Source organism: Spermophilus citellus (genome assembly GCF_964194105.1).
Source record: "Spermophilus citellus genome assembly, contig: SCAFFOLD_520, whole genome shotgun sequence".
Classification (NCBI taxonomy): Eukaryota; Metazoa; Chordata; class Mammalia; order Rodentia; family Sciuridae; genus Spermophilus; species Spermophilus citellus.
In genome coordinates, this window is record NW_027673060.1 from 11,088 (window position 1) to 25,000 (window position 13,913).

At 41.4% G+C, this 13,913-nt stretch overlaps 1 protein-coding gene across 1 annotated transcript; it reads left to right on the forward strand.

Annotated features, from left to right (window-relative positions):
• Nucleotides 1-3,167: 3,167 nt before the first annotated feature.
• LOC308640176 (vomeronasal type-1 receptor 90-like) lies at nt 3,168-4,052 on the forward strand (the record flags this gene model as incomplete). The annotated part of the gene is made up of 1 exon (XM_081312181.1): nt 3,168-4,052. The coding sequence occupies one exon, from the start codon at nt 3,168-3,170 to the stop codon at nt 4,050-4,052; it is 885 nt and encodes a 294-aa protein (XP_081168307.1).
• Nucleotides 4,053-13,913: the final 9,861 nt, after the last annotated feature.

Genomic DNA, 13,913 nt, shown 5'->3' on the forward strand with positions numbered 1-13,913 from the left:
CTCCCTGCAGCCTGTGTCTCTCCACACACAGCTGTGGCAGCCCCAGCTGGTGTGGGGCTCTGCTGAGAGCCTCCTCCTCATCCACTGCTGTCCTTGCCAATGGCCAGGCTGCTCCGACTTTGTTATTGATCACTAGTGTCTGGCCCATTTGTTAAGATAGATCAATAGATGATAGATAGAGAGATAGATAGACAGACAGATAGATAGATAGTCAGACAGACAGATGCAAAATGTTTAAGTGACGTCTTCCCTGGTCAGGGCAGGAGAGGAGTCCCCACTGTGCTACGTCTCTCTCAAAGGGACCTCACTCCATCAGCTCTAAGGGACCCTAGGGATGATTTCTTAAAGAAACAAACCTCTGTTTACACTTTTTTCTCCACTTAGGTTTCATCCTCTAATCTGCCCACTAAGTTTTTCTTGTTCCTACCATGGTGAGCTCTTCAAATGAGACCTGTTTCTCAACTTCTTTTCCACATTATCTTTCTCTGATGTCTGTCACTTGTTCAGAACCTCCAGTCTGAGGATGCCTTGTTTCCTCCAGGGTTCAAGTCATGACCTGGGGCTCAGCACATCAGGGAAGCCAGGAGCTGCTGCAGCCCCTCTCTCCCTAGAGCTCTGTTTGAGGAGAGCATCCTGGGCCATCCTGATGTGGGACAGGCCCTGTCTCTGCATCCCGATTTCCTAGACTATGTGGTCCTGGCAGATGTGAAGAAACCTAAACATCTGTCTATGTCTTCTTACCTTTGTCCACTTTTAAATATCATTGTTAATGGTGGTTTTTAAAATCCTAAAATGTTATACATAAACCTCATGAAGATAGTCTATTTTATCTAAGTAAATAAAAATACCAACCTTCTATTTCTTTTTATTTTTGGATACTCCAACGTTCATTCTTTTATCATAGGAATGAATGAATGAATGAATGAATAAAGAAATAAAGAAATAATACTTGTTGACAACTAAAATTTTTTTTTAAAAAAGCAATTCTTGGGCTGGGGCTGGGGCTCAGGTTAGAGCACTTGCTTGGCACATGTGAGCACTGGGTTCAATCCTCAGCACCACACAAAGATAAGTAAAACAAAATAAAGGTTTATAGAAAAAAAGAGTTATTTTCTTTCAGAAGTTGAAAACTGTTGTGCATGTTTACTCCATCTCCATGATCTCTGAGGAGAAACCCACTGTAATTTCAGGAAATAAGGTTTCCAGCTCTAACTAGGAAGTTTCTCCTATAGAAAAAAGTCTTCCACTGGCTTTCAGGTAACGCTGCTCTGAAAACACAGCTCCCTTCCCTCCTCAATCCGTCCCTCCCTCCCACAAAGGTGCCAGCAGGGCTGCATCCCCTGGGCCATGCTGAAACCCAGTCCTGAGTCCTCCATACACAGAGAACTCCAATACGCTATTCCTCCTGGTTTTCTGATGCTGTACATTTTATTTTCTTGAACCAAATTAAAGAAAATTTATATTTCATAACATGATAGAAGGGAATCCTAGTTATTTCATTTTCTATGATTTTTAAAAGACATCTTCAAATGTTATATATCCAGTTTATGTTGTTTTAAGGGACTTTGGGGATCAAAATGTGTATTTCTTCAAATACACATCCAGAAATAGGCATTTCTATAATTAGCTACACAGAAGTCAGACAAACCATGTAGCACTGTGCCTACTAATAACCATCCGTGACTTTTAAAATGTGGACTCCTAGACCACTATATTAGCATTTTTCTTTTGTTCTCTTGAGCACACCAAGGGAGCAAATCTCATTTTGCTGAAGATGTGAATGGAGAAATATAAATACTTTTTTAATAATTTAATCATTGGGAAGAGCTGTAATTTTCCTAATATGACAACTTAATTTTAATTTTAGACAATGGCACTTCCTCAAAGATTTCAAAGCAATTATTTAACTAGGCTTGAAAGACTTAAGTTGTCTGGACCCTTTGACATTTTTGCTCACCCTTAAACTGATTTTTATCCAAATATAACTTTCTAGGTAGCTGTGAAAATAACATATACTCTTGCCCTCTTCTTTTTCAGATGATAAAATGTGGCAAGATGTTACGAGTCTCAGTGTAAACATTAAAACTGAAATAAAGTCAATACATTTTCTCTATAGGAAAATATTTCATAGGGATGTCATTACCAAATTGTCTGGTATAATTTTTCCTCTCCCTTCTTTGGATAAATATCATTCCTAACTAAGAGAAGATATGAAAACTTGCTCTCTATAGAAACTCCTCTCTCAGCGTGAGATTGGATTTCCATCTTCTAATTAAAACACTGAAAATTATGACCCCCAAACATACTGACATTGTACAGGAGATAGTGGCACAAACCTGTAATCCCAGCATTTTGGGAAGCTGAGGCAGGAGGATAACTGATTCGAGGCCAGCCTCAGCAACACAGCAAAGCCCTAAGCAATTTAGTGAGACCCTGACTCAAAATAACAAAGAAAAAAGGACTGGAATATAGCTCAGTGGATAAGCACCCTTGGGTGCAATCCCCGGTACAAAAAGAAAGTATTTAAATTGTGATTACTTTGTACCCTTTTTCCATGTACTAAAGAATGGACAGAAAAGAAATTTTAGAATACGATCCTGCTATTCACTGATGGTTCTGCTCACTTAGATGTGTTTTTTTCTGGTATAATTAAATATATGTAAAATAATATAAGTGGTTAAGCAACCTTGGGTTCAGTCTCTGGTACCAAAACATATATATCAGTCAATAAATGCAAGAAGTCGGATTGCAGAGCCAACATTTTGAAATCTGGTCTGTAAGCTGGTGACCAACAACCCAAACACTGGAGGGACAGAGCCGTACGAGGCTGTCCCCTTGACACCCTTTCCTTGAGAATTCTCTGTGAACATCCCTGCAATCTGCCGCACTGGAGTCCCCTTCAAATGCCACATACTCAGTTTGGGTCAGCTCACTCCATGTGCCCAGGCAGATCCATGGTGGCCCTGGCCATGAAAGCACAGAGACCCAGGGGAGATGCTGTGCCTGAGTGCTGAGAGGACTGGGGAGGGGGTGTAGGGACCCCCATGTTTTGAAGCGGGCAGTTTAAGGGGTCGGGATGTTGAGGCTGGTGATGGTTCTGAGGAGGAGTTGACCTTCCTTTTATTCTAAGGTCTTGACCATCTGCTTCTTCTCCCCAGAAAAAAAAGATGACCCAAAGCAGCACACTTTACATTTTTCTTGCTGTAAGAAATATCTTTTGTTTCCAAATTGTCATCGGGATCACAGCCAACGTCTTCCTGCTTCTCTTCCACGTCCTCACGTTCCTTGTCCAGTGCAGGACCAGGCCTATGGACGTGGCCATCGCTCACCTGGCCCTGATTCACCTGCTGATGCTCATACTCAGGGCGCACCTGGACCTAGGCATTTTGGGGGTTCAGGACTTTTGGAACGACATCACATGTAAAGCCGTCATCTACCTGCACAGGATGATGAGGAGCCTGTCGGTCAGCACCACCTGTCTGCTGAGTGTCCTGCAGGCCACCACCCTTAGCCTCAGAAGCTCCTATATGGCAAAGTCCAAGCACACATCCCCACAGTGCAGTGCATGGACTTTGGTTACTTTCTGGGTGTTCAACGTGTTCTTCAATGTCTGCCTCTTGGTCTCCATGGGAGGCCCCTCCGATGACACAGCAGCTTTCAGGTTTGTCTCTGAGTCCTGCACTGTTGGCCCCACGGGTCACTACTTCATGACCTTCTTCTCCCTGATGGGAATACTCCGGGACATCTTCCTCATGGGGCTCATGGCCGCCTCCAGTGGGTACATGGTGACCCTCCTGTGCAGGCATAAGAGGCAGTGCCAGCACCTCCACAGCACCAGCCTGTCCACAAGAGCCTCCCCAGAACTGAGAGCCACCAGGACCATCCTGCTGCTCATGGGACTCTTTGTGCTCATGCACTTTGTGGACTGTGTGTTCTCCTCCTCTTTGGGAGAGATGCACAGGGAGGATCCCACTCGCCTGTGGGTCCAGATGCTGGTGGGCAATGGCTATGCTACCCTCAGTGCCTTGATACTCATCTGTGCTGAGAAATGAATCATCAATTTCTTCCAATCCACACGGGGGAAGGAGAGGAAATGTTTACACAGTGCCAGATAACCACTTCTTTTCTCACCTCCCACTTTACTTCTGAATTTCCACAAATGTGTTTGAGAGGCTGAGGCAGGAGGATTGCAAGTTGTAGGCCAGCCTCAGTAACTTAGCATGGCCCAAAGCAACTCAGTGAGACCCTGTCTCTAAATAAAATAGAAAAAGGGATGGGGAAAGGTTTCCGTGGTAAAGTGGCCCTGGATTCAATCCCTGGTATGAAAATATTTTTAAAAAAAGACTAATTCACCGATTTAGTATGCATGACCTTACTAAGCATCACCAAAATAGATACCATTCACTGTCCATGGATTACAAAGTGTGCTCACTCTTGCCTGGAAAAATTCATGTTGGAAGAATTATTTTGCTTTATCATAGAAAGAGAAAAAATATGCATAAGTACAACTCTGTGTACCTTTATATAATTAGTGTTTTGATTCTTTCTTTCATTAGAGCAACAAATATCAACTAAGATCATCAATTCCCTCAATGTTAACTTCACAAGTTTTTCAAATCACAACTGTCCCTTTTTCCTCCACATATTTCTTTTCATTCACATTTTCATATATTAATTTTTTCAACATGATTTTATTTGCTCTGAACAATAAGCCCATAGTGAGCGTAGGTAATCAGGAGTCTGAGTACAGGAGAGAGTTCAGGTAGAAAACAGATCTCATTTACATCCCAGTTCTTTTTCTGTGGACCTTGCAACCTCAACCTATTGGCCTCTTTCAGCCTCATTGAAGACTTCAGAGATTAGCCTGGTGCCTGCATGATGATGATATGCAAATGTATGAAGCAAGCCATGATAAAAAATTAAAGTAACAGCTAACTTCTGTGTGCACACATATTACATGTATATATTAACTCTCAGTGACCATAGTGAGGCTCTGAAGGTATTAATATTACTGTCCCCTCTTTACATGAAGGAAATGAAGACACAGATAAATAAAGTCAGTGAATTGTAGAGGAAATAGGTGGAGAAAATCAGGATTTGATTGACAGTCAGGCCGCAGGTCCTGGGCATCAGCACCTAGCCAATGGTATTTCTGACAGAACAGTGACGTCATGTTAAAGTGGCACACGGGTATCATAGCAATTGCTACAGACAGCTGGGGACTGTAATGCCAACCCCCATCCTGCATCTGTCTAGCTTAGAAATGCAACTGGATTCCAGGTGGCCGTGTGTGACCTATGGTGACACAGCATTAACCAAAGAAATCAAGCTGTTGGATTGAACACCAAAAAGTCAACGTGAAAGCTGTTCAGTGATGTAGTTGGTCAACCCCTGGAGGAGACCCAAGCCATCACCTTCCTTCTGAAATAGCATGTGGAGATTTTAGCTACACTTCTGGGGCTGCTGTGGAGACTCCCAAGGACATGGGTCCCAAAGGCAGGAAGAGACTGCTATTTCTCCTGACTCCTGAAAAATTTACTTTAACCAAAGGAAGAAGGTATCGGGTGGATTTCTTTTTGTCTTCCTCAATATTAGCTACAAATTCTATATAGTAGATGATATTACATATTGGGTTTTTGTTTTGAGATAGAATCTTGCTGTGTTATAGAGGCTGGTCTTGAACTCCTGAGCTCAAGTGATCCTCCTGCCTCAGCCTCCTGAGTAGCTGGAACCCCAGCTCCGCAGTGCTGTGTCCAGCTCAAAGATTCAGATTAGTGCTGAGACTACAATGTTGTCTGTCTTTTCTTATTGATTTTTTTAAAAAAATAAATGACAGCAGAATGCTTTACAATCCTTATTACACATATACAGCACAATTGCTCATATCTCTGGTTGCATATAAAGTATGTTGACACCAATTCATGTTTTTATACATGGACTTTGTATTAGCAAGGATGGTGGAATGTGCTGTCTGCCTTTTGAGCAGTTTATTCTAACATAAGTTCAACAGACTGTGACACCATCAGGATGTAGGTGAAACTGTCACTATCTATGAAGACAGAAAGTGCGAGTGTCTGCATCTGGATCTTGTGTGACCTGGACAGTATTTACCCTAGGGACAAGTTAAGATCATTAAAGGAAAAAACAGCCACAATTGTCTTCCACATAGTGTTGAAAATCCTGGGCTGCGCCAAGGAATCAAGCAAGTGTTTGGAAGTAGCCGAGCAAGGTGAACTTGGCATCTCCAGAAGGGTGTGCCACCGAACACACCTGGCAGGAAACTTGCATGCCAGCCTCATGCGCTCTTGGGCAGAGGGCCCACCTGTGTTCACCCCAACACAGCACTGCCCCCATTCTGATAGGAGGGGCTCAGGCTTACCCCCCATGCAACTGGCTGATTTTGACAATGGGGAGGGCAAATGCAAAAGCTATTGTTAAACTGCCCATGACTGGACCTTACACCCCAATGAAGGCTGAATCTTGTGTTCTGAAGATAGACCCCTGACTTTATATTTCACACAAGCCCTACATTTTTGTATTTTTAGACCTATTGGTCTTCTTTTCACTTTGGCTCTTGCACCCATTCTCAATGCCAGGCACCCAAGACATATTGTTTTTATGTTGAAATGGCCCATGGTTAAGGATTCTTTCCTTCTGAGCAGTTTGGATAGCCTTTGTGGTGATCAGGAGCACCTGGTGAGGGCCTTTCCATCTCCGGTGAAGCTTGTCTCCTTCACAGGTCTTGACTAAAACCCAGTACCAGGCTGGATGTGAATTGTGAACTCCAGAGCAGGTGTCAGGGCAGCAGCTCATCATGGTCAAACCAGCCAACAAACCAAAAAATAAATCAAGTGCACCTGTGCAGGAGGTGAGGCACACCTGTAAGTCTCAAGTTGACTCAGAAGACACTTGTGACTCGAACAGAGATTTCTGTGTTATTTATGAGGCATTTCTATGTAAAAACCCATCCAGTGTACCCTCCCAGTTTCACTTACTTTGGAAATGACTGACCCAAATGTGCATCTCAAGAAACAATAAAAGGATGATTGTCTCATCTGTTAAATGCCCACGTATGGCTGAGTTTTGGTCATACTCTCCTGCCAGGTGGCTAAAACCAAGATATCCATTATAACAAATAGAAGGAGAGTCACAACTTAAATGAGAAAAGAAAAATCAACTGATACCAAAATGGACCTTTTCCCTCTCTACAGTTAGAGCCAGCAGGGGTTTATAAGGGATCAATGTCGGGAGTCTATGAGAAGTTTTGGCTCCTTAAGCTTTTCCTTGACCAGTTGTGCCACCTGCCAGGGTGGGTTAGGGTCTTGCTGACCACAGGTGGTTTCTTATGGTAGCAGGAACAGGGCTGTTTCCTTCTCCAGTGACATTTCTTTCTGCAGCATGTGCACTGGTTGGCTCCCTGTTTTCTAGGGTCCTTTTAGTCCCTGTGATTGGGCAGTCAGGTGACTCACAGGAGTGGTAGGGAACTTAAAGGATCCCATTGTTCCCTGAATCTTGCCTGACCTGAGAGGCCAAGGAACAACATATTGCTTTTCTGTCTTTAACTTTGGACTCCATGTTTTTGTTTCAAACATCTATAGCCAGGGAGTTCCACCAGTCTTGAAGTAGGAGCACTGGTGTTAACCTCCGTGTCTATAATGTTATAGTGACCCCTTCCGTTTAAGTGAGGTCACTGTTTGTGCTGGAATTCAGTTTTATATTCTGTCTGTCGGTTCTGTAGTGATGACTTATTGTCTCAACCTAACTCAGGTTGGTTTATTAGTAGTAGTGCTTCTTCCAAACACCAAGAAGTGACAGTTTCAAAATTGTACAGGGAAATTACAAAATAAAGTAAACATGAGCTAAAACGAATTCAGTTTGTATAAGAACTTGAACCAAAGGCATATTTTTTTATCCCAAACTTTACTTAGATGTATTGAATCCCTGTTTATTTTGAGATCACAGTCAACTTTACAACAACAACAAAAAAATCTCTTTTGAACATTTTAAGGGTGCTTCATTCTGGCCTGTGTTGGAGCCATCCTAACATGGAGTCAGGTGAGAGGCAGAGACTGACCTCAGATTAGCTGGGGCTCTTGATTGATTCTGAAGTTGATCTTTGCCTTTTACTTAAATATCATTTTATAAAATTCTGTCACTTCCTGAATCTATCTGAATATCAGTGAACATAATACAATCTTATATCTGAAACAGGAATCAATCTGAAAGACTAAGATGGCTCTCAACATACACAAATCAGACTCTCCTTGTTACCTCCAAAAATGCATTTAAATCATCATCCTAGTATAAACAGTTAACACAAAATTTTATATGTATATATTCATATGAATAAAACTTATGTAACATGAAATCATACATATAACATATATCCATATATATACACACATACATACATATATCTATATCTATATTTTTATCTATATCTATCTATATCTATATCTATATATATAGATATAGATATAGATAGATATAGATATATATCTTAGATTACCTTTATCCAGTTACAAAATATTAAATGACATAATTACCAACCAAATTGATTGTCTCTGTATAAATCTGAAGGTGACAACTGCTACAAACAATTTCATTTTGGAGAACTCCAACTTGGTACAAATGTTCTAAGCTCAACATTTTAAACGTCTTGTACACTTGAGCACCATGAGTACATCTAATATACAGAGAAGCCAGTAATGATTTGGGTCACAGTTAGACAGATGCCCTTATTAAGTTTATTAACGAAGTTTAAATTCTCTCTCTTTTGTGTGAGTATGCATGTGTTATGTGTGTGTGTGTGTGTGTGTGTGTGTGTGTGTAGAAATTTATTTTTTATATATTTTTTAAAATAAATAATAAAACATGAGACATCCATATAGAGTCTCCCAGAAGGAGAGAATACATGGAGAATGGCTACAAGAATATTCTAGAAAATAATGACTAAAAGCTTTGTAAATTAGGCAAAAGATTAATGGATCCCAAATTAGACCAATCAATGAAATCCATAGCCAAAACATCATAACTGAACTTCTGATAACAAAAGCAGAGAAAATTTTTAAAAAATCTTGAAATCAGACAAAGAGAAATGAACACCCTTGAAATTACAGTGGATTTCTTCTCAGAAATCAAGGAGGTGGAAGGAAATGTGCACAACAGTTTTCAACTTCTGAAAGAAAATAACTCGTTTTTTATATATACCTTTATTTTGTTTTACTTATCTTTGTGTGGTGCTGAGGATTTAACACAGGGTCTCACATGTGACAGGTAAGTGCTCTACCCTCAGCCCCAGCCCCAGCCCAAGAATTCCTTTTTTTAAATTTTTAAGTTGTCAACAAGTCTTATTTATTTATTTATTTATTTATTCATTCATTCATTCATTCATTCATTCATTCATTCATTCATTTTTTTCCTATGATAAAAGAAGGAACGTTGGAGTATTCAAAAACAAAAAGGAACAATAGAAGATCAATATTTATATTTACTTAGATAAAACAGACTATCATCATGAGTTTATGTATAACATTTTAGGATTTTTAAAAACCACCATTAACAATGATATTTAAAAGTGTACAAGGGTAAGACAGATGTTTAGGTTTCCTCACTTCAATTACATTAGTAAAATATGGATACTGGGAGACTGTGACCAGTCACGTATTTTATAATGTGACCCTCAGAGCTAACTCTGTGAAAATGATACAAACAGAAAAATTCTTAAAGTGTAAATGCTCCTAAAACATGGAAAAGCCTTGTCTAAGTTTTGTTTGGTTGGTTGGTTCTGGGGATTGAACCCAGGAGCACTCAATCACTGAGCCCCATCCCTAGCCCTATTTTTGTGTTTTATTTAGAGACAAGGTCTCACTGAGTTGCTTAGGGCCTTGCTTTTGTAGAGGCTGTGTTTGAAATCAGAAGCCTCCTGCCTCAGCCTCCCACAGGAAGTCAAGTAAAAAGATGTAAAGGACACATATCCATCTTTACAGGAGAAACGTTTCACAACTAATGTATGTTGAAAATAAAAAAGATGAAAAAATATTTTATATACTTTTTTTCAGTTGGAGACAGACACAATATCTTTGTTTATTTGTTTATTTTTATGTGGTGCCGAAGATCGAACCCAGAGCATCACTCATAATGTAAGGCCACTGCTCTATCACTGAGCTACAACCCCAGCCCCAAAATATATTTTTTTAAGAAACTAAATTTAAGGTTTTCTATTAAAACTTAGAGCCTGGCACGATGGCCCACACTTATAATCCCAGCAGCTAGGAAGGATGAGGCGGGAGGATCACGAGTTCAAATCCAGCCTCTGCAAAAGTGAGGCACTAAGCAACTCAGTGAGACCCTGTCTCTAAATAAAACACAAAAATAGGGCTGGGGAGGGAGCTCAGTGGTCAAGTGCCCCTGGGTTCAAACCCCAGCACCCAACAACCAAACAAACAAAACTTAGACAAGGCTGACACAATTCTCAGATATACACATAAGAGTTGTTTATTTAACCACCTATGAAGTAATTATTGAAGACTTTAGGGCTGGGGCTCAGTGATAGAGCACTTGCCTCGAATGTGTGAGGCACCGGGTTCAATTCTTAGCAACACATATAAATAAATAAATGAATAAATAAATAAATAAATAAGTCCATCAACAACTAAAAAATAAACTTAAAAAAATTTTAAAAAAAACTTTAAAAGCAGCACAGAACCTAATCCCTTTCAGATGTAGTTTCCATAAGTAATGAAACCTTACTGACACAAGAAATTATCTTGACAGATAAAAGCAGATCAATATTTTAAAGAGCCCTTGTTTCTAAACATAGAGAATCAGCATATTAAAGGTTATAATCTTACTTAAAAAAAAAAAACCTGAGTAACTTTGTGCTTAATCACATACACGAACCTTTTGAGATTTACCGTCCACAAACCTCTTGCAACTTTTGTAGACATTCTACATCTTGTTCACATACCTAGTTTTGTCCTCTCTTTCATCTTGGAATTCATCCTGAGAAGATCACTTTATCATTCAGAAATGGGATCTCTCTGCTCTCATTCTGCAGGTTGACTTTAATTCTATTGGAAAAAATACCAAGAATTGTAGAGCTGGTCACATGGCCACTCCTTTCCTAGGCTTCTGAGGAACCTCCATGGTGATTTCCGTAATGGTCGAAGCGATTTCAAATCCCATCAGCAGTGGGTAATTCATTCCCCCTGCACCTTTGCCAGGTATTTGTTATCACTTATATTCTTGATCCCTCCTAACAGGGATGAGATGGAATCTCAATGTAATTTTGACTTGCATTTTCCTGACTGCTAAACTCTTGAATATCTTTTCATGTATTGCAGATGGTTTGAATTTCTTCTTTTTGAGAAACGTCCAATTAGTCCATTGGCCCCATTGATGGTTTGGATTTTTTTCTGGACCCTTGGACTCTGGATTTTGACCTTCTGTTAGAAGAGTAACTTGCAAAGGATTCTATTCCTTTTGGTAGGTTTCCTGTGCTTCCCAGAAGGTTTTTAACGAGAGCCATCATCCCGTTGATGAAGACGTGGTATTTTTTTTTCTGAATGTTAGAAGTCTTCCTGGGGAAGTCATTGCCCATACCGACATGATGGAGTGTTGGCCTTATGCTTTCAAAGTGTCCTGGTCTGATTTCTGGGTCTTTGATCCACTTGGAGTTGACTTTTATGCAAAGTGACAGAAGGGGACCAGTTGCCAGTGGAATCTAATTTTCTGTCCTTTTTCTCCAAGCTGTGGTTTGGGAACCTTTGTCTATCACTGAGGACTGTATTTGTCCCTGAGTCTTCTACTCTAGGACTTTGGTCCCTGTCAGCTCCTAGGCCAGTCACATGTTTTTGTGGTTGCTCTGTGGTGCAGTTTGAAACCCATGTTTTGAGGCTGTCTGCATTGCTCTTTCTGCTGAGAACTGCTTGGGCTCTTTTGGGGTCTTTTATTTTTCCATACAAATTCTAGGATCGCTTTGTATTAGTCCTGTGAGTGAGGTCACTGGGTATAACTGTTGATTCTTAAATTGACTTTTCAATTTCACTCACATCTTAAAAAACTCAGCTGAGAGTGTGCAAATCCTGGACAAAGAACTCACACTACTTCAAGGGGGAGACCTGGGAGGAGGGTGTCCCCATGCACTGCAGGGAGAGGACCCTCAGAGCCACTGGGAGGTGCCAGGAATCTCCCCCTCCACAGTAGCGAACCACACACCATTTCACTCTAAGACCAAATAAGGGACATTGGTCCTGGGTCAGTGGGACATGTCTGGTCAGTGTCATTGCTCCTCCAGATATCAGATATCTCCAGGGAAGGTAGAGAAAAGTTTTGGTCACTGATCTCCCCAGGTGGCTCTCACCCAGAAGAGCATAAAGTGAAGCTGAGAGACAGGTGGAATGTGCCACCAGGGACTCCATCTTCACCTCTCCTCAGTGGCCTCTTGTCACCTTTCTGCGGGCCCTGAAATTGCAGGCCCGCAGAGAGATGAACTAAACATGTCCTTTACTTAAAGCCGAGTAACTTCTTCTCAGGTCACCTGGTCCCCTCCGTGTCTGTCTGGGTAAGTGCTTTTGTGCCCTGTAAATGCACAAGGAGTGGGGAGGGGGTTTCTAGGAAGTGACTGGGAGGGGACAAATTGAATCCACCAGACTTGGTTGGCCCCAGGATAGCCACGCTGCAGTAACAGGCATCCACAATCAGAGGACTGTTTTCTTTAGAATACAAATAGAATGTTTGTTCTCAGTATATTTAATTTTTGGGAGGGATACCAGGGATTGAACCCAGAGTCTGTTGGCCCCTGAGCCCCGTCCCTAGCCCTTTTTGTATTTTATTTAGAGGCAGGGTCTCCCTGAGTTGCTCAGGGCCTCGTGTTGCGGAGGATGGCTTTGAACTCATGATCCTCCTGCCTCAGCCTCAGAAGCCACTGGAATTACAGGGGTGTCCCACCATCTTGCCTGGACGGTATATTTAAATTTGATAACTCAGAAGTAATTCATTACTTTTTAACCCTAAGAAATAATTTCTCATTATTTTCTGAATTAAAACACTTTGCTTGACTTGCACTCCTATGTTACCAAGGTTTATGTTATCTAAGGATTTTAAACATAAACCTTATTTAGGCAGGTCATCAGGAAAGTGATAAGTCTTGGTTTCAGATTTTAAAAACATACTCAGCTTTTCTTCTCTCATCTTCAGAACCCAAACAGAATGGTTCTGTGACTTCTATAGCTCAAAAATTGTGAAATATTATCTCAGATTCTTTAGAAGGAAATAGCACTGTTTGTTCAAAACTCCATCTCAGCTGGGTGTGGTGGTGCAGGCCGGGTATCCCAGCAGCTTGGGAGGCTGAGGTAGGAGGATGGCAAGTTGGAGGCCAGCCTCATCAACTTAGTGAGGCTCTAAGCAACTCAGTGAGACCCTGTCTCTAAATAAAATACAAAAAGGTCTGGGGACATTGGTACTGGGTCAGTGGGACCTGGCTGGTAAGTTGTCATTGCTCCTCCAGATATCAGATATCTCAAGGGAAGGCAGAGAAAAGTCTGGGGACAGGGCTCAGGGGTTAAGCGTCCCTGGGTTCAATCCCTGGTGCAAACACACACACACAAAAAAAATTCTCACCAAGGGCAGAGGGCAACCTGGCAGGCTTATATCCCTGAAAAGCAGCTACCCCTATTTTTACCCCAGTTCATCAGGAATAGCCACCATCCGTGGACCCAAGCCCTCTCCAGGGTTTTGCTCCCCCTATTCCTGGGATTCCCTTATTCCAGAACAGGTCTGCACACAGCCCTGACATCTGCATGGCAATGGCCCTGCCCTCTCTGGTGAACCCACCATTTCTCCCCAGTGCTCTTCCTAGTTTTCCTCCTTGAATTGCACCAAAAGGTAGAGCTTGGAGCCCACAGTCCCAA